General features: G+C 39.6%; 1 protein-coding gene across 3 annotated transcripts in view; it reads left to right on the top strand.

Moving 5' to 3' along the window:
- Positions 1 to 16291, top strand: part of PTPRG (protein tyrosine phosphatase receptor type G) — a 751060-nt gene that overhangs the window by 199633 nt on the left and 535136 nt on the right. For all 3 annotated transcript variants that reach the window (XM_070455761.1, XM_070455762.1, XM_070455760.1), the window contains exon 2: positions 426 to 533. In XM_070455761.1, the coding sequence (XP_070311862.1) occupies positions 426 to 533 (108 nt within the window). The remainder of the gene's footprint in view (positions 1 to 425; positions 534 to 16291) is intronic.

The raw sequence follows: 16291 nt of genomic DNA, 5'->3' as shown, positions 1-16291 counted from the left end.
TGGTAGGGAGAAAAGTTTCACGGTAGTTCGGTCAGACAGTGAAGAATCTGCCTACCAGTGTGGGAGACCAGGATTCGAACCCTGGGTCAAGAAGATCTTGGAGAAGGGAATGGCAACCCACTCCAGTATTCTTACCTGGACATGCCCTTGAACAGAGGAGCCTGGCAGGCTACAATCTATGGGGTCGCGAAGAGTTGGACATGACTGAGCGACCTAACACATACACAAGCTATTGTTTGTATTAATGATAACCCTGGTGATCTGTCGAGGATCTCCTGCCGCTGCTCTTCTATAACATCAGCAAGTTCTATTCCGCTTCCCCAGGGTCTGTGCTTCTCGGCGGTCCCAGGGCTGTGTGCATTTGACACCCGTCCTGGTGCAGCGGGCTGACGGTTTTGACTCACTGCAGCTCCCCTGTCTTGCAGCGTTGACGGAGGGCTACGTGGGGACCCTGCACAGCAGACAGGGCAGCTCGGCGCAGGCGCAGATCCGCAGGCGCAAGGCTTCCGGGGACCCGTACTGGGCCTACTCGGGTAAGTTGACTGGCTCCCATCGCGATCATACGGGTCAGTTCGCGTCCCATTACACTCGCTCAAAGGCACACTTTTAATCAGTTTCACGCCTGATTTCTGTTTGTTGCAACCTTTCGTAGTTCCCTGAAAGTTGAAATATTCAAGCCTGTTTTCCTCAATGTGATAAATTCCTTAATTTGTCTCTCCCACCTGTTTCTGCAACCTGCCTTTTCCCCTCAATTTGCATTTATTTCTGAACTTTACTTGTTAATGAGTTATTGTACCAAACTTGTAATTTTCTGAAAGACGTGGCCTTTTCTTGTCTCTTCCCAGAGGCTGTGATTTCAGAGAGCAGAAAATATAAGCCTTGTCTTGAGCTGCTAAATATCTGCTAAATATTACAAAGCCTCACGTATCAAAATGACCTATTATGCTTTGATCTAAGAAATGCAACTTTATTTTCTAATAAGATCTTGTTAGTTTTATATATTTCAGCCCTCTGCGATATTTCTGTAGCTCTTTTCAATTTTTATTTTCACTTTTTGCCTTGGAGTCAGTGAAGAGAGAGTACACGTTGTTACAACTCTGAATACTAATTTGGAAATAATTTTCTTATATTTTAAGGGGCAAGAGAAAAAATACCTACAAGAATATACAGGTCTTTCTGGTTTATGCATCTAACAACTGTCAAAAAGAAGATAGGTGGATTGTTATTTCTAAAAGAGATTTTGATGCTCGGAAATATATGAGAAATGTGTTTTTAGCTAATTAAGGAGGAATTCTTGAGCAAGATAGACCACTTTGGAAATCCCTGTAGCACTGAATAATTCAAATTTTTTTATGAAAGTGCTTGGAGGCACAGAGTATTAGTCTCAATAATAAATGTATGCATTTTCTATGTTGTTGCTCGTAGAACTGAAAGGTATTATTGTCATTATTATACCCTGGTCTTAAACCCTGAATTTCTACCTGCAAATCCTGTTACATTTATGTCAGTGTAAAATTTATAGGTCTGGTCTTTAATTATACCTTATCTATTGGCTTTTTTCATCCTTTTGTCTATTGATAAATCTTCTGCCCCTCTAGGGAGAATAGCCTATCTGTTTTGTTTTGCAAGGAACAGATAGTGATTCTGAAGTCTTCCATCACACCCCATTCCTTGTGATTAGAAGTATCTAATTAGAACCCTTTTGTCACCATTTCTGATAAATGAAGGAAATTGGGAGATGAAAGCCGAAGTTACATATATATGGCTTCCTGGCAAGAAACCCAAAGAAAATTTATCATTTTGTTCTCTGTGGCTCTGATAGAAGTTAAGAAGAGGCATAAAGTGGCCTGCTGTTTACAGTTCATCAATTTTGAAAATAATGCTGTTGGGGGATTGGAAATTACATGACATCAGCATGTACAGTTGCAGATGGCAGTGACTTTTCCCATTATTTAGTTAAGACTGGGCATAATTAGTAGTATGGTCTTTGGGGTGGAGAAGTGGTTGATCTTCTTAACTCTGGACTTGATGAGTTCCATTTTGTATTTCTGGAATGCATTGTGTCTGGATTTGAAAACTTCTATTGGTGGAAAAGCTAATAGTTTATCTTCAGTGGGTTGGCATGCACTTCATAAAGAGTCTGGTAGTCTTGGGCTTTGCAGGGCATGTGGTCTCTGTTGCTGCTATTCAAGTCTGTCGTCACAGTGGAGAGGCAGCCATAGGTAGATGGACAAACTCGCTGTGTCCTCATGGAAATTTATTGATGACAGTGAAATCTGAATTTATTATAATTTTCATGTGTCAGGAAATCTTAGATTTTAGACTTTTTCCCCTCAACCTTTTAAAAATAGAGAAACCATTCTTACTTTGCAGGCTGTACTAAAATTGGTGGCTGGTTGGATAGGGTCCACAGGCTATAGTTTGTCAACCCTTGTTTTAGCTGTGTTTTTTTCTGGAGCCAATATAAGGCAGTTATTTGAAGAATCCCTTAGAAGGGTATAGACAGGCGTGGAAGAATCACCGAAGTAGCTTGCTAGGCATAATGGGAAAAACAAAAGTAAAAGGAGAAGAAAAGCATAAGAGAGTTACCAGTTGAGGTTTATAGTCATCTTCTTGAACATTCCATGATATGAATTGTTATTTTCAGCAAAGTGATGGAGTATTAGTTTTCACATCAAGAACACTTAGGGTGTTCTTTGGCACTTGAACTGCCAAACGAAAGGTCATTATTTGTAGAGGGAAATGGTTTTAAATTGAGGAACAGTGAAGTAGTCCACTTCATGAGAGAGGGGCTTAATGGTCCAAATGTTAACCCCATGACTTAATTCACAAATTTGTACTAGTTCTTCCTAAGATAAGGCACCGGTATACTTTGGAGAGGGGGCAGTGTTGTGTGTGACAGTGTGAATTTTCAAGTCATGTATGTAGACTGTGGTTCAAATCTACCATTAATACCTCTTAATATCTTTATGAGGTTGGGAAGGCATTTAACTGTTTGGAGCCTCAGTCTTCCCATCTTTGAAAAAGGAATGATTAATAGCACTTCCCTCATAAAGCTGTTAATGGGAATGAAATGAGGTGTGTATGAAAAATTTAACAAATTCCGGGCATAAAGTGCCTAATGTTCCACTTTTTGCTGTTTTTCACACTATTAGTACTTTTGCTACTGGTGATACTGTTGTTATTGGAATTCTGTTTTAGGTACTATGATTGTTACTGGGAGATCCTTAGGTAGTACTTGGAGCTCAGCAAGCTAAATTCTATCAGCCATACTTCATAAGAATTGCCCATTTGAGATTTGGGAATGAGGGTTCAGCAAACAAACTGTCCTCAAGTTCAGGGCTTGGCAGACTACCAGCATCCACCTGTATTTGTGTGTAAAGTTTTATTGGAACACAACCGTATCCATTTTGTTGGCTCTTGTTGATGGCTGCTTTCATGTTAAGACTGCAGAGTTGAGTAGTTACTACACAGAAGTTTGACCAAGAAGCCTAGACTGTTATCATATAGCCCTTTACGGAAAAGGTTTGCCAGCTCCTGATCACACTGGTACAGCCTGGGGTTTTGAGCAGCTGTTAGCCTGACTCAGAAACAAAACTGTGTGGAGATTTGGAACATGTCTCTCTTTTTCTTCTGGCCTTGTATTTCCCTTGAGCTGAAATGTCCCCAGCAAATGTTCTAGTTAGCATTCACAGTGATTCTTGTGTTCCCGCTTTTGAAAAGTTCTGGGAAGAATACAGATGAGGAAGTGATATGTTTTAGGAGGTGGAACAGGGAGAGGAGTTGGTGTTGGTGGTCCTGGGGCCCTTGGGTTGTGGTGTCCTTTCTCATCATTAGGTTGCCTTTGGGTACAGGATGGAGTTTGGTGAATGATGCTGGTCTGGTTATTGTAGCAGCCCACCCGGTCAGCCCACTGGCTGCTTTTGGATAGAGGACTGTATTGAGGAGCCTGGAGACTGGTGTTTCAGTCCTATTGCACGCATCTGAGGATAAACTGTCTCTCTGGTTCTTAGTTATTTCTACTCTAAAAAGGAGTGGTCATAATGTCTAAGTTTAGGGTGAAAACATCATGCATAGGAGAAATGAAACAGAACATAAATGTAAGATTATTATCATTAACTGTTAATAATAATGTAATTTCAAGATTGCTTTATATCTTTGGATGTATTTTCCTTATACCAAGAACAGGAAAAAGGAGGGGAACACCTTTTGATATATTTCATACAGAATTACACTGAGAAAAACAGTTAACAATAATTTAGGTGTCTATTGGAAATATTAAAACGCCTGCAGTGCAGGAGATCTGGGCTCGATTCCTGGATTGGGAAGATCCCCTGGAGAAGGGAATGGCTACCCACTCCAGTATTCTGGCCTGGAGAAATCCATAGACTGTATAGTACCTGGGGTCACAAGCAGGTCTGACACGACTGAGCGATTTTCACTTTTTTTACTTCTCTGCTGTTGGTTTTCTTGACTAAAATACAGATATTTTTTCTGTGTTATTTGAGGTGATGACAGCTCATGAATTTTGGAGTTTGCCCAGAACTTCTGTGATTATGACACAAAAAGTAACACATGCTAGGTAGGTCATTGTTGCTGGAAAGGGAAATGAGAAACAAATTTGGAGCAAGTTCAAGTAGAAATTTGAGGCATTTTTATAAAGCTTTCTGTTTTCTCTCTGCCCCCTCAAAGACTTAGGGAAAAACAGGTGGTGGGTTTCTCCTCCCACGCTGTTGTAACTTATCCTCTTTGGTGGTTTTCTTCATTTTTAATAATCTTCATCTCATGTTCCTTTTGTGTAGATAGATTCTGTGAATCAATACAAGGGGGCATTTCTCACTTTTAGAGGACTCCAAAATTGAGACATGCCTTGACCAAAATTCCTTGAAAGAAGTGTCTGGTGCTGCACTAGGTGAAGGTCAAGCAGGATTGCTCTGAGAGGCATTGAGGGACGAGATTTCCAAGGGCCTTTCTGAGTGTCCTGGGGTTTGGTGACTTGCTCAGCTGTGAAATGGAGATAAAAGAACATACCTTGTATGGCTTTGAGAGCTAGCAGTAATATATGTAATCATCTGGTATGGCTGTTAATCACATGGCCACCCCACTGTACTATGCATATGAAGATCTTGCTTTCTAACATGCGTGTGTGAGAGAGAGAAGGAAAAAGGGAAGGGGAAGAGGCAGAGAGAGAGAGAGCTTTCCTGAACTAAATGTATTAAGGACAAAGATTATAGCTTATTAGTTCTTATTTTTCCTGCTGTGTGCCAGAATATCTCCTCTTGTATATATTTGGAACATATTTTTCAAGTAGGTGAATGCATGGATGGATACATGAATTCATACCAGAGTCTGTGCTCGGGAACTCACTGAGGGGATCTTGCCATGAAATCCAGGTAAGTTAGTGGATGATTTACAAAAGGTTTCACCGTTGGATCCTTTTAAGTAAGGAGCTCCCCTGGTGAACTTAAGACATAATTAAATTCCTAAAATAACATTTCCATGCCTATTTTTAATAACATCGATACAGGCTAAAGCAAAATACACAAATGCCTGCCTAAGTCTGCTTTTGTCATTAGAAGAGTGGAAGGCACTTTGGAACCTTACAGTTTAATGTTAATATTGTCATATTGTTTGCCCCTCTCCTGATAACCTCCTCCAAAGTCTCTTAAGGGAATCATTTCCCCGGAGACATTCCCTTTGCAGTAGAGACCTTCTGATCTGATGGGACCGCACCGTTGAGATTGATACTTCTAAGTCCCGGCTCAAGGGTATGTCTACCTGACCCCACTCTCTTAACTCATCAGTTTGCTCTTTATTTTTGACAGTGAATTTGTATCTTCTTTACAATTCTCTAGTAATCTATTTGCAGTTTTAAAGTAGAAGTTATTGTGTGCCAGGTGGTGTGGTGTAGTGAGAGGGGCCAGAGAAATTCCTCAGAATGGCTCTTGCCAGGTTCCTTTAGAGGTGGACCGGTGTTTTCCAGAACAAGCAGACTGGCGCATAAAACGACCTAGCCTTGACTGGGGAGCTGGAAGTACCTCAGTGGGTCTGGGGATGTGGTCAAGTGGAACAAGTTAAGGGAATGATGCAGAGTATGGGAAGTTGACCAAGAGGGCTCTAGCAGAATTCTACTGGAGACCTAGAGCATCTTTCTGAGGGAGTCATTTAAGGATTTTATGGTGAAAGTGGTCTAAGTTGGTTTTGCGTCTGAGTGAGACCTCAGGTTGTAGGATTAAGGCTTGTTCAGCAGGGGGAGAGAGCAGGCACTATGAGAAATGCTGAGGCTGTGTTGTCAGGAATTCGAGAGATGGAAGAGCCCGCGGGAATTGAGTACATTTTGTATATGAAAGAGAAAGCAAAATGAATTGTCTGGGATGTTCCCCAGAATGATTGAAGAGGGCATTGAATTTAATTTAAATGAGTAAATGAGGAATGGTGGGTTGGTTGTGAAGATAAATTTGGCCTTGAACCTATTAAGACATGGTATAGTATTTTGTTCATATTTCTTACACCCTTTAAACTTTATGTTCCTTGAGCAGAACCTTTGTCTGTAATTAATCTTTGTATCTCCCTATTTCTACCTTAATGTTTTGAAATAGAAATAGTTTGTAGGACAAAGTACAAGCTATTTTTTCCTGTAGGTGGTACTTGTTGTTGTTTTTTTTCTTTTTGCACTTGATCTGTGATTACAAAGATAGATAGAGTGAGAAAAAAACACATGTGGTCACACACTAATCAGGACTTTATGTATAAAAGAGAGAAATGTGGTGCCATATGCTTAAGGTACCTTCAGCATTTTTCAGTGCAGACTTTGGCTTTTTTCTCTTCCATCATTTGAACGAAATTATTCTAGTAACTTAGAGATGTGTTCTTTATCTTCTTCTTTTTAACTTTGTTCTAATCTGTGCTACTTGAGTTCAAACATTTCTTAGCATCTTCTCTCTGGAGGTGGTTTCACAAGTGCTTGTAAAGCTAACAGATACTATTGTATGTTGTAAGAGTACATCAATAAACTCCTTAGGGTCCTTGTGACCCTTGGCAAAAGCGTATTAGAAGATGAAGTTTTATGCAATGCTGGGTTGGTATCAAGTGCTGTGTAACAGTGATAAAAGTTTCGATTGTTGCTGTGATGAGATGTTTGAAACATGGGTAAATGGAAGGCTGAAAGTTTGGGTTTTAAATCAGCCTTGAAGGTAGCAGGTTGATGGAGCCCCCTTTTTTTTTTTTTAAGGACTCTGGCATAATCTATGAAAATATTGAATGTTGATAGTCTTTGATCTAGTGCCTATGCTTCTAGGAATTTGTCTTTCAGAAACACTTGTATGCATCCCCATTGTGCCATTGTGAGTGGAACAGCCTAAATAACCATCAGTAGGGACTTGGGTGATTTTAGTATATCCTTAGCATGAAATGCTTAGTAAACAGGTACCAATATGAACAAGGTTGAGCTCTACAAGATGTATAAAATAATTTGGGTAATAAGGTCTCATCACTAAATAGAACTGAGAAGTTGAGAAACTGTACACAAAGGTTAATTGTGATTATTAGTGAGAAATGATGGATACTGCCTTTTTACATTTATATGTATACAATATTATCTTATAGAATTACATCTGGAATATTTTATTTTATTATGCCAATACATTCATAATATTTCCTAAAATAATTATTTTATGGTAGATGGCTGAGTTTCATCAAATTTAGCCAGTTTTCTTTGTAACTATTAATATTTCTAGGGGAGAGGAAGAAGAAGAAAAAACTGCAAAGAAAGCCAGAAGGAAAGGAAAAGCCTTTTTTTATCTCTTTAATTGGCTATATCTACATTTTTCAAGTGAAACATTTTCACTGACATTTCAAATTTTATAAGATGCTGATATGAGCCATGCAGAAATTAATGCACTGATATTGATGCAGTTTGAACATCAAGATTTATTGTACAAAGCAGTAAATATTGATGCAGGCAGAGGTAAGGTCAATATTTGCTTTGATATAACATAAATCTTAATATTTAGTAATCTTTACATTTAGTGGGTCTACAGAAGGCATACAGAGAATTATCTACAAGTATGTATTTTTCATACCTGTGATGGATCAAAGTCAGACATCTTTTTTCCTGGTCATAAATTTGAAAGGATGATACTCTTTCCTTTAAAACTGGTATCTTTGGGGTAGGGGCCTGCTGAGTTTGGGTTAGTAGAGGAACATGATTAATTTAAAGGTTCAAAGGAATAGCATACCTAGCCTTCCACATGCATAATAATTGGAGAGCCATGTGCTGTGTGATTTACTTAAAGGCTACTCGTTTTCCTTTGTAACCTAACAAAACGTACTCATTTATTATATATAATTTGATTCGTAAAACCCACTTGCTGACTGTATAAAGGAGAGGAACGTTTATGTCATTCCCTTTGGATATTGTTAAGTTTTGTTACATGGAATTTTTTGGCAAATAAGATACTATTCATATATATCTTGCTGAGTATCATTTTATTGGGTTTCCCTTGCAATCATTAAGATGAACTACACCCTAATTGCTTATCTTGTCTCTTCTCTTGCTGAGGTGAGCCTTACAAAAGGAAGGGAAAGCTTACTGAATTTCATTAGCTTTTGAACTTTTATCAATAGTATTGCCATTATGTGGCTGGAATAAGTATCTTCTGTGTGCCTAAAGAGGGCTATTCTATTTGTTTACATATAGACAGGAACTTAGTTTATGGGGTCAAGTTTAATCTTGTATTTGAACAAAAGTGTTAAGGGATATATAGTCGCGTTGTGGTGAGTCCACTGTGAATATTGTTCCTGTCTGATAACCCATGCAAAATGCTGTCGTTGGTCTTCAATATTTGTTAAATGATCCTGAAATTAATCTCACTTCCATCTCTCAGCTGCTAATTTCCCATGACCCTATTTGAGATCAATAGCATTAAACATAGTACATCTTCTTGGTTGTCTTTCTTGCTATTAAAATTAACCTCTCCTCCATTTAAGTTGTATTAAACTCTGTATTTTATCATTTAATTAAGACTTTGTTTAGGTGAAAATAAAACAAATCAGTAGTAGGTATATCATGTGGAACCTTGCCTTCTTGACAAATGCTTTCTGGTAACTTTAGGAATCCTTGCTTTTCATTAATAATACTACAGTGTGTAATAAATAATGTTTTCCCTGAGTGCAGTATTAAATGTGGTTTTTATGTCATGTGAAAAATGACTCTACTATGGTATAAGTACTTGACTTTAGCATAATAAAGTCATTTCTTCTTAAGTTCTCTATCAAGGAGAAACTCACAATTTAGTGCTAATAGGTCTATAATAATTGTCTGTCACTTGCCAATATCACTTTTTAAAAGAAACAGGTCTTGCCCAGGGCCTTCACCCGGAAGAGTATTTTAGAATTTGATCCCGTGACTTTCATTATATCCTGGTATCCCTAATTTATGAAAGGCTGTGCTAGTTTTCTGTTTTGATGTGTTAAGTTTCCTATTAATTACATATTTAAGATTTTATAAAAAGTTAGCCAGTTTAAAAATAAAAGTTAAAAGTCAGCAATTGTACAGCTGGGTGTTCCAAGATCACAAAATAAGTCTTCTCTAGGAGAATGTTATCACCATTTTGGAAGGATTGAAAAACCTCTTATATGCCATACAATCAACCTGAATCTCTGCTGAGAAAAAAAATCATGAAGGGTATCAGTCAGTTTAGTTCAGTTTAGTCGCTCAGTTGTGTCCGACTCTTTCTAACCCCATGAATCGCAGCACGCCAGGCCTCCCTGTCCATCACCAACTCCCGGAGTTTACTCAAACTCATGTCCATTGAGTTGGTGATGCCATCCAGCCATCTCATCCTGTCGTCCCCTTCTCCTCCTGCCCCCAATCCCTCCCAGCATCAGGGTCTTTTCCAATGAGTCAATTCTTCGCATGAGGTGGCCAAAGTATTGGAGTTTCAGCTTCAGCATCAGTCCTTCCAATGAACATTCAGGACTGATCTCCTTTAGGATGGACTGGTTGGATCTCCTTGCAGTCCAAGGGACTCTCAAGAGTCTCCTCCAACACCACAGTTCAAAAGCATCAATTTTTCGGCGCTCAGCTTTCTTCACAGTCCAACTCTCACATCCATACATGACCACTGGAAAAACTATATAGAGATTCTTAAATTGGCTTAAAAATTTAGGAGATTATTTAGTGTCCTAATTTTAAGAAGTATAACTCTGTGCGTCTCCTGGCTGTGGTACAGCCATGTAGATGATTAAAAATCCTAAAAACCCACTGGCCCAGTCCCTCTGAATTTCCCCTTCATCTCTGCCTCGACCACTCCTCCTGTCCTGGGACCTTACGATTGAATACCTGCCCTCTTCCATCCATTGTTAGTGTTCATTGCCTCTGATTTGTTAAACATTTTACATTATCATCCCTGCAACCACAACAGAGTGAATTTCAGACAATGAATGTGTGGACTGTGGGCTGGTTTAAGTTATGTGTTATCCTCTGCGACCCACTTAATGAATTTTGTTTACCTTGAGATCTTCACTGAGTTGGGGAAGCCACTGCGTCCAGATTTCCTGTTTGTGTTAATCCACATTCTCCCAGTCTGATGGCCATTCCCTGGGAGGAAAATGAGCTGCTTCTTGAAACTGCATGAAAATTTGCTGCTCCCAAAGGTATTATGTGGTTGCTCTGTCCCAGTTACTGTTGGCCTCTTTACCTACTGGAACCAGTGTGTGTCTGTCCCACCCTTCCCCCTGGTTCCCAGTGTTAGGACAGCACTCCTCCTTCCAGCAGGGTGTGCTTGCCATTAGTACATTTCGTATTGATTGGTTGTTGAGAAGCTTTAGCAGGAAAATGAAATATGAGCCTCTAGTAACTAGACTCTGTGAGGAGTATCTGCAAAGATGAGAAAGAAGCCATTTGTGGTGTGTTTCTGCTTCTGGGGTTCTCTGTGATAATGGGAGGTATTTTTTTCCTCCCTGTTGCAAAGTGCACAGTCCACACTCTCCTCTCGGGAAGTAATTTTGACACTTATGGAATGTCCTGTGGCTTTTATATTCTTACACCACCTCCTAATGAGCTATCTTTATAACATCCTTTTTGTGTAAGGCTTGCTCTTTCTCTCACCATTCACTAGGGTGTGAAAAGGACTTTTCACACTTATGGCCAGTTGGACCATGGACCTGCTGTGCCAGCGAGAACAAGTCAAGATTAACTTCTTTTGTCCTGAGGATTCCTGGCTGGCAGGATTACCAGGATTTTTCTCCCTAGTTCATACTGCAGTCATTACCAGGGACATGTTTGTGTATAAGGGTTTTCTTTTGTATCGGTTACCACAGTTTAGCTTCTGGAAAAGACCCGCGGACTCTCCTGTCTTAATAGTAAGAGCAATGTATCTCTAAATTTGAGTCTCTAGAGGGGAGAGCACTTTATACTCTGCCCTCTGTAAGGTACACTCCATTGTTGTTTCTGTTACACCAACCTTAGCTGGGAGAGTTGGTACTTTGAATCCCTTTCCTCATGACTGTAATATGACTTCTGCAGTTCTGGAGGTCAAATGCTGAGGTATAAAGTCCAGAGAAGGAGAAGGTATCCCTTTCTGATGTCTCTGTTTAACAGCAAGTAAAATCTGCTTCAGAGCACCCCTCCCTAGGACTATCAACCCTTCACCTCATTGGTCAGAACTGAATCACGTGTTCAAGATTCATCTAGTCATTGGCAAGAGAAATGGAGTTAGCTTAATTGGCTGGAACCAGTCAAGGTGTACCTAGAGGAAGCAGGGGGCATGCATGGCAGTTGACTGAGCAAGCCCTTGTTGTCTTTTCAGGTCTTGAAAGCTAAGCGATCTCACGGAACTTAAAGGGAAGGAGTTGCAGGGAAGACATTTCTTTCCTTTTGAGCTGAGTTCTTGATTTCAGAAGTCTGAAGTGGTTGTAAATAAAGTAGTAAACTTCCATGAATTAGGGAGTCTTTATAACATTCAGGGTTGTACTGTCTAGTTAATCCTGTTACCACTGGTTATACCTGGCTATTTCCATTTAATTAGAATCAAATGAAAAATCACACTAGTTGAAATTTGAATTCTTGATAGCCACAAATGGCTAATGGCTACCCTTTTATACTGCCCATGATATAGAACTTTTTCATCTTTGCACAAAGAACTTCTGGACAGTGCTATTCAGAGGAGTTACACATTACAGGCAAGGCAGCAGTTGACATTTACTGAGTCTGTCTCAGGCATGGTGGGGAATTGGTTTGTCTCTATTGACTGCTGTTCACACCAGCCCTCTGAGTTCCCCCCATTTTACAGAAAGGCAAGTCTCTGTGGGGACATGGCTTCCCAAGGAGCAAGTTAGAGGCCTCTCCTGAGTAGTGAGCCCTGTCTGCCTGTCCCACGCTCCTAGTCACTGGAGCTCAGTTTGGAAGTGGGACAATCTGATACTTGCATCTGTTCCCCTAAGTGGAAAGTGTTAGGTGCAGATGTTCATTTAAGATCTTCCTGAAAAACTTGCATATGCTTCAGGTGTTTAAGATTCTCAAATTCAGGAATGACCCCATAGACCTCGCTTCATTTTGTTGGTCTTGTGGATTTTTAGCTCTTAAGCATGAATTTTGCCAAGGATCTGTATCTTTGCCTAAAATAAGAACTGACAGTGATTGACTTGTGTATGTGTGTGTGTTCTCTCTGGAGTTCAGCATATTGAATTTTTCACTGAAGGGTGTTGCTCAAAAACTGGCTACAAGGCATGCTTAAGTCCAGGTTCTAGGGTCACAATAGAGAATAATATACACAAAATTCCATTTTTACTTGGTGGAGACTGCCAGTGTTACATGCACAAAATAATATGTAATCTCATCAAATAATAGGATAAAAAATACTCTTAACTCCAGCAAAGGGAAGCGAGGCCTACATGGGACATTCCTGAATTGAGACTCTTGTGTATGTTTGAAAAGTATGCATATGTCTTGGATCATATGCACCTTTTTTCAGGAAGATCTTAAATCAACATCTGTACTTAATGCTTTCCACTTAGGAGAATGGATGCCAGTATCAGGTTGTCCCACTTCCAAACTTGGCTCCAATGACTAGGAGGGTGGGCCGGCAGGTCATTGCTTGGGAGCGGCCTCTAGCTTGCTCCCCAGGAAGTAAGATAAAGCCAGCAAGATTCATGACCTGGTGGGAGTTGCTATTTCAGACAGGGGAAGCTGGAGAAGGTCTCTCTGATGAGGTGGTATTAGAGGAGCAACCTTGCATGTAATGACCAAGGCAAGTAGATACTCAGGCCAGGCAGTGAAGGCAGAAGCAAAGCGGAGAGAGCATGGCACTTGAAAGCCAACTCCTTTACCTTTAGTTGGGACTTACTCTAGAACTTCCGGTCGCCCAGGTGCTCCTCAGTATCTCACCACGCATGCAGAGTCCCCACAAGAAAGAGTTATCTGGCCCCAGACGTCATAGTGTCAAGGCTGAGAAACTGCATGCTGGAGGCTCGCTGGAGTTCCTTGCTTTCTTAAAATTCTGTCCCCCATGATGCTGTAAGAAAGAGTTGCCCCTTTCTATCCAGCTACGGATCCATTTCCTGAACAGAGCAAGTATTCTATGATGAGCTTGTGGCAGGCTGTGTTGTGCAGATTGCCTAAGGTAGTACAGGACCAGGTGAATGGCATGTTGTTCAGCCCTCTCTGAAGACTGGAGAGGAGAAATAGAAAGCTTGACAAGTTGACCATTCTGGAAATCTTTGCATGAAATCATAAAGAATGCATCACAATTCTGGTTGTGGTGAAAAGCCCACATCTCATATTGTGTGGAGGCAATGAATGATAGCCAGGCTGCAATAAAGAGGTGAGGAGATTGCTTTCATTATTACTGTTGTATTTTTGAGGTCCCTGGTGACTATTCCATGTGTCAATCCTTTGACCTTAAGAGGCTGTTAGGAAATAATACCTGTCTCAGTATCGCTAACCATGAAGGACCCTCCAGAATAGCTGATCAAGCTGCTATAGCATCATGAGAAAATTTTGTTACCTAGTGTGAACCGTGGTAAGTCACTTCAGAGTTGAGCAGGGCATAGTACACTTTTTTGGGTGATCACTTTTAACAAAGGGAGTGGAAAGGAAAATAGAGCTGTGAATGATGACAGACAGGTAATCGTAAATCAGCATTTTGTCAAATGTCAGCAGCTAAATATTTTACTTATGTACATGTTTTAATAATGACCACAGGTTCCTCCTAGAAAGGATTCCTTACCTTGTGTGTAGGACCTAAACAAAAAGTATGCTGTGTGTTGGGGGGTATTAGAGTGTGTAATGTGTCTGTACATGTCACGGTGCCCTTAATTTTCTACAGAGCACATGGTTATTATCTACTTGCCGTGTCACAAACCCATCTTGTTCATGTTTAGATATAAAGACAGATTCGTGTGGTCACTGCCTCCAGGAGGTCAGAGCCTCTTTTCTTCTGTGTTTTGAAAATGAAATCCATTATCAGTGATAGTCACTTAGAAGGTTGAATATACCAACGTTGAATATGTTTATCCTAATACTTGTATATTGCTATAGAAGTATTACTCTCTACTGAGAGCTTGAAAAGGTGTAAGGTCATGCATACACCAGGGTGACCCAGAAATACTCTTTCTTTAAATTGGAATGATAACATCTTACCCAAGTATTTACATCTCCGTTTCAATTGTGTTCAGACTTGGATTATTGCAGCTCCCTCCATCTCCGATTTAGGATTCAAATCCAGATGCCTATTTATGGGGAAGGTCATGTGAGAAGCACATTTCTTCCCAAAGAAAAGTTGGAATTATCATTGTGTCTTTTTCCTATGCTGGAGTCTCTCTCATATCCAAGACTAACTCCAGAGGACTTTGTCATTACTGTTGGCAGGAGACTTCGTTTTTGGAATATTCTTTGACTTTTAAGTTTTTTTCTCCTAGATTTTTGAATCTAACAGCTCAGATTGATGCCATCTTTTCCAGGTCTCCATCTATATATAAAAGGGGTAGATTTGGGATTTCCCATCCGTCTGATGGAAATGCAGACTAAATTATAAAAGGACAGTATGCTCCTATTACAAATGTATTATATGTTTTTCCCATTTAAAAATGCTTAGTACAAAACAGCTGTTTATTATTAAAATTTTACTGAAAATAAGAAGATAACCACACTCCATTTTTTAAAATAAGTAATTTTTTGTAGTAAGAAAGGAACACCATGCTCTTTTACCCTATCTTTTCTTGGCTTATTCAAATACATCATGATTTCACTGTAGTAAATTATTTTTCCTAATTTCGTCATGCAGACGATGACAAAATGCATCGATTCTCAATTAAGTAATTTGTCTAAAGGTAGCTGCAACTGAGTGCTGCCCTTTGCAGAATATGTTTTACTGGATCTTAAGAGCATTTAAGGTATCTTTTTTCATAGAAATTGCTTGACATTTACGTATTTTAAGTGATTAATTTAATGAATCAAGTGCAGCTGTAATATAAAAGGTAGAAAATACACACTTTCAGGGTTCAAAGAAACTTCAGTGGGTTGTAGAATGCTTAAAATGCAAGTTCAGATGAATATTTGGTATTTGATTTTGAGCTCTCATTACAGAACAAAATAGATTTATGCAGTGGGAGGACAGGAAATATAATAATGAAAAATATACTAATTGATTTCAGATTTCTGTCTGTAAAGTCTTGGTCATAAATACAGTTATTAGAACCCATGTTTATGGTCTTGAATTTGATAGAGAGAGAGTTATTCATCTGAAAAGCCAGCAGCCCCACCATTTATCACAATGGATTGTGAATTTATATTTCTGGAACTTACAGGTGTGATGTATGTCTCTTTTTGGTCAGGACATTTACTGCAGGAATTAATTTTAGACATTGGGAGACTTCTATGACCATTTCAACTGCTAGTTACTTAAAAGATTTAAATAATTTTACTGATTTCTTGGTGTTAGCCTTTTCAAGTAGAGTTTCTGTGAACAGAAAGAGTGTCATCAGTATGGAATCGTTTGAGTATCTCTGTGTTTCCCTCTGAACCGAATCTCATTGTAAGCAGTCTTTGGCAGAGGGCCAGGTAAAGGTGATTGTTCAGAGAGTTTTCCCCAGTCTGTGCCACCTGTGTTCAGTAGGTGGTTAAAAAGCTTTTTATGGCAGGAACGTCCTGGTGGCAGGAAAGGCTGGGAATTGCTGAGGTGAACATAGTAGTGCAGGTATTTTTACTGCAGGATTTGTCAGAACCTTGGATAATCCACTCTTGCTAAAGAGTTGGACACATCTCCTTCATTGTGCACTCATGCACTCCATT

Source organism: Odocoileus virginianus, chromosome 26 (assembly GCF_023699985.2).
Source record: "Odocoileus virginianus isolate 20LAN1187 ecotype Illinois chromosome 26, Ovbor_1.2, whole genome shotgun sequence".
Classification (NCBI taxonomy): Eukaryota; Metazoa; Chordata; class Mammalia; order Artiodactyla; family Cervidae; genus Odocoileus; species Odocoileus virginianus.
Note: the sequence above shows the minus strand (reverse complement) of the source record. Positions and strands in the feature narration are given on the sequence as shown.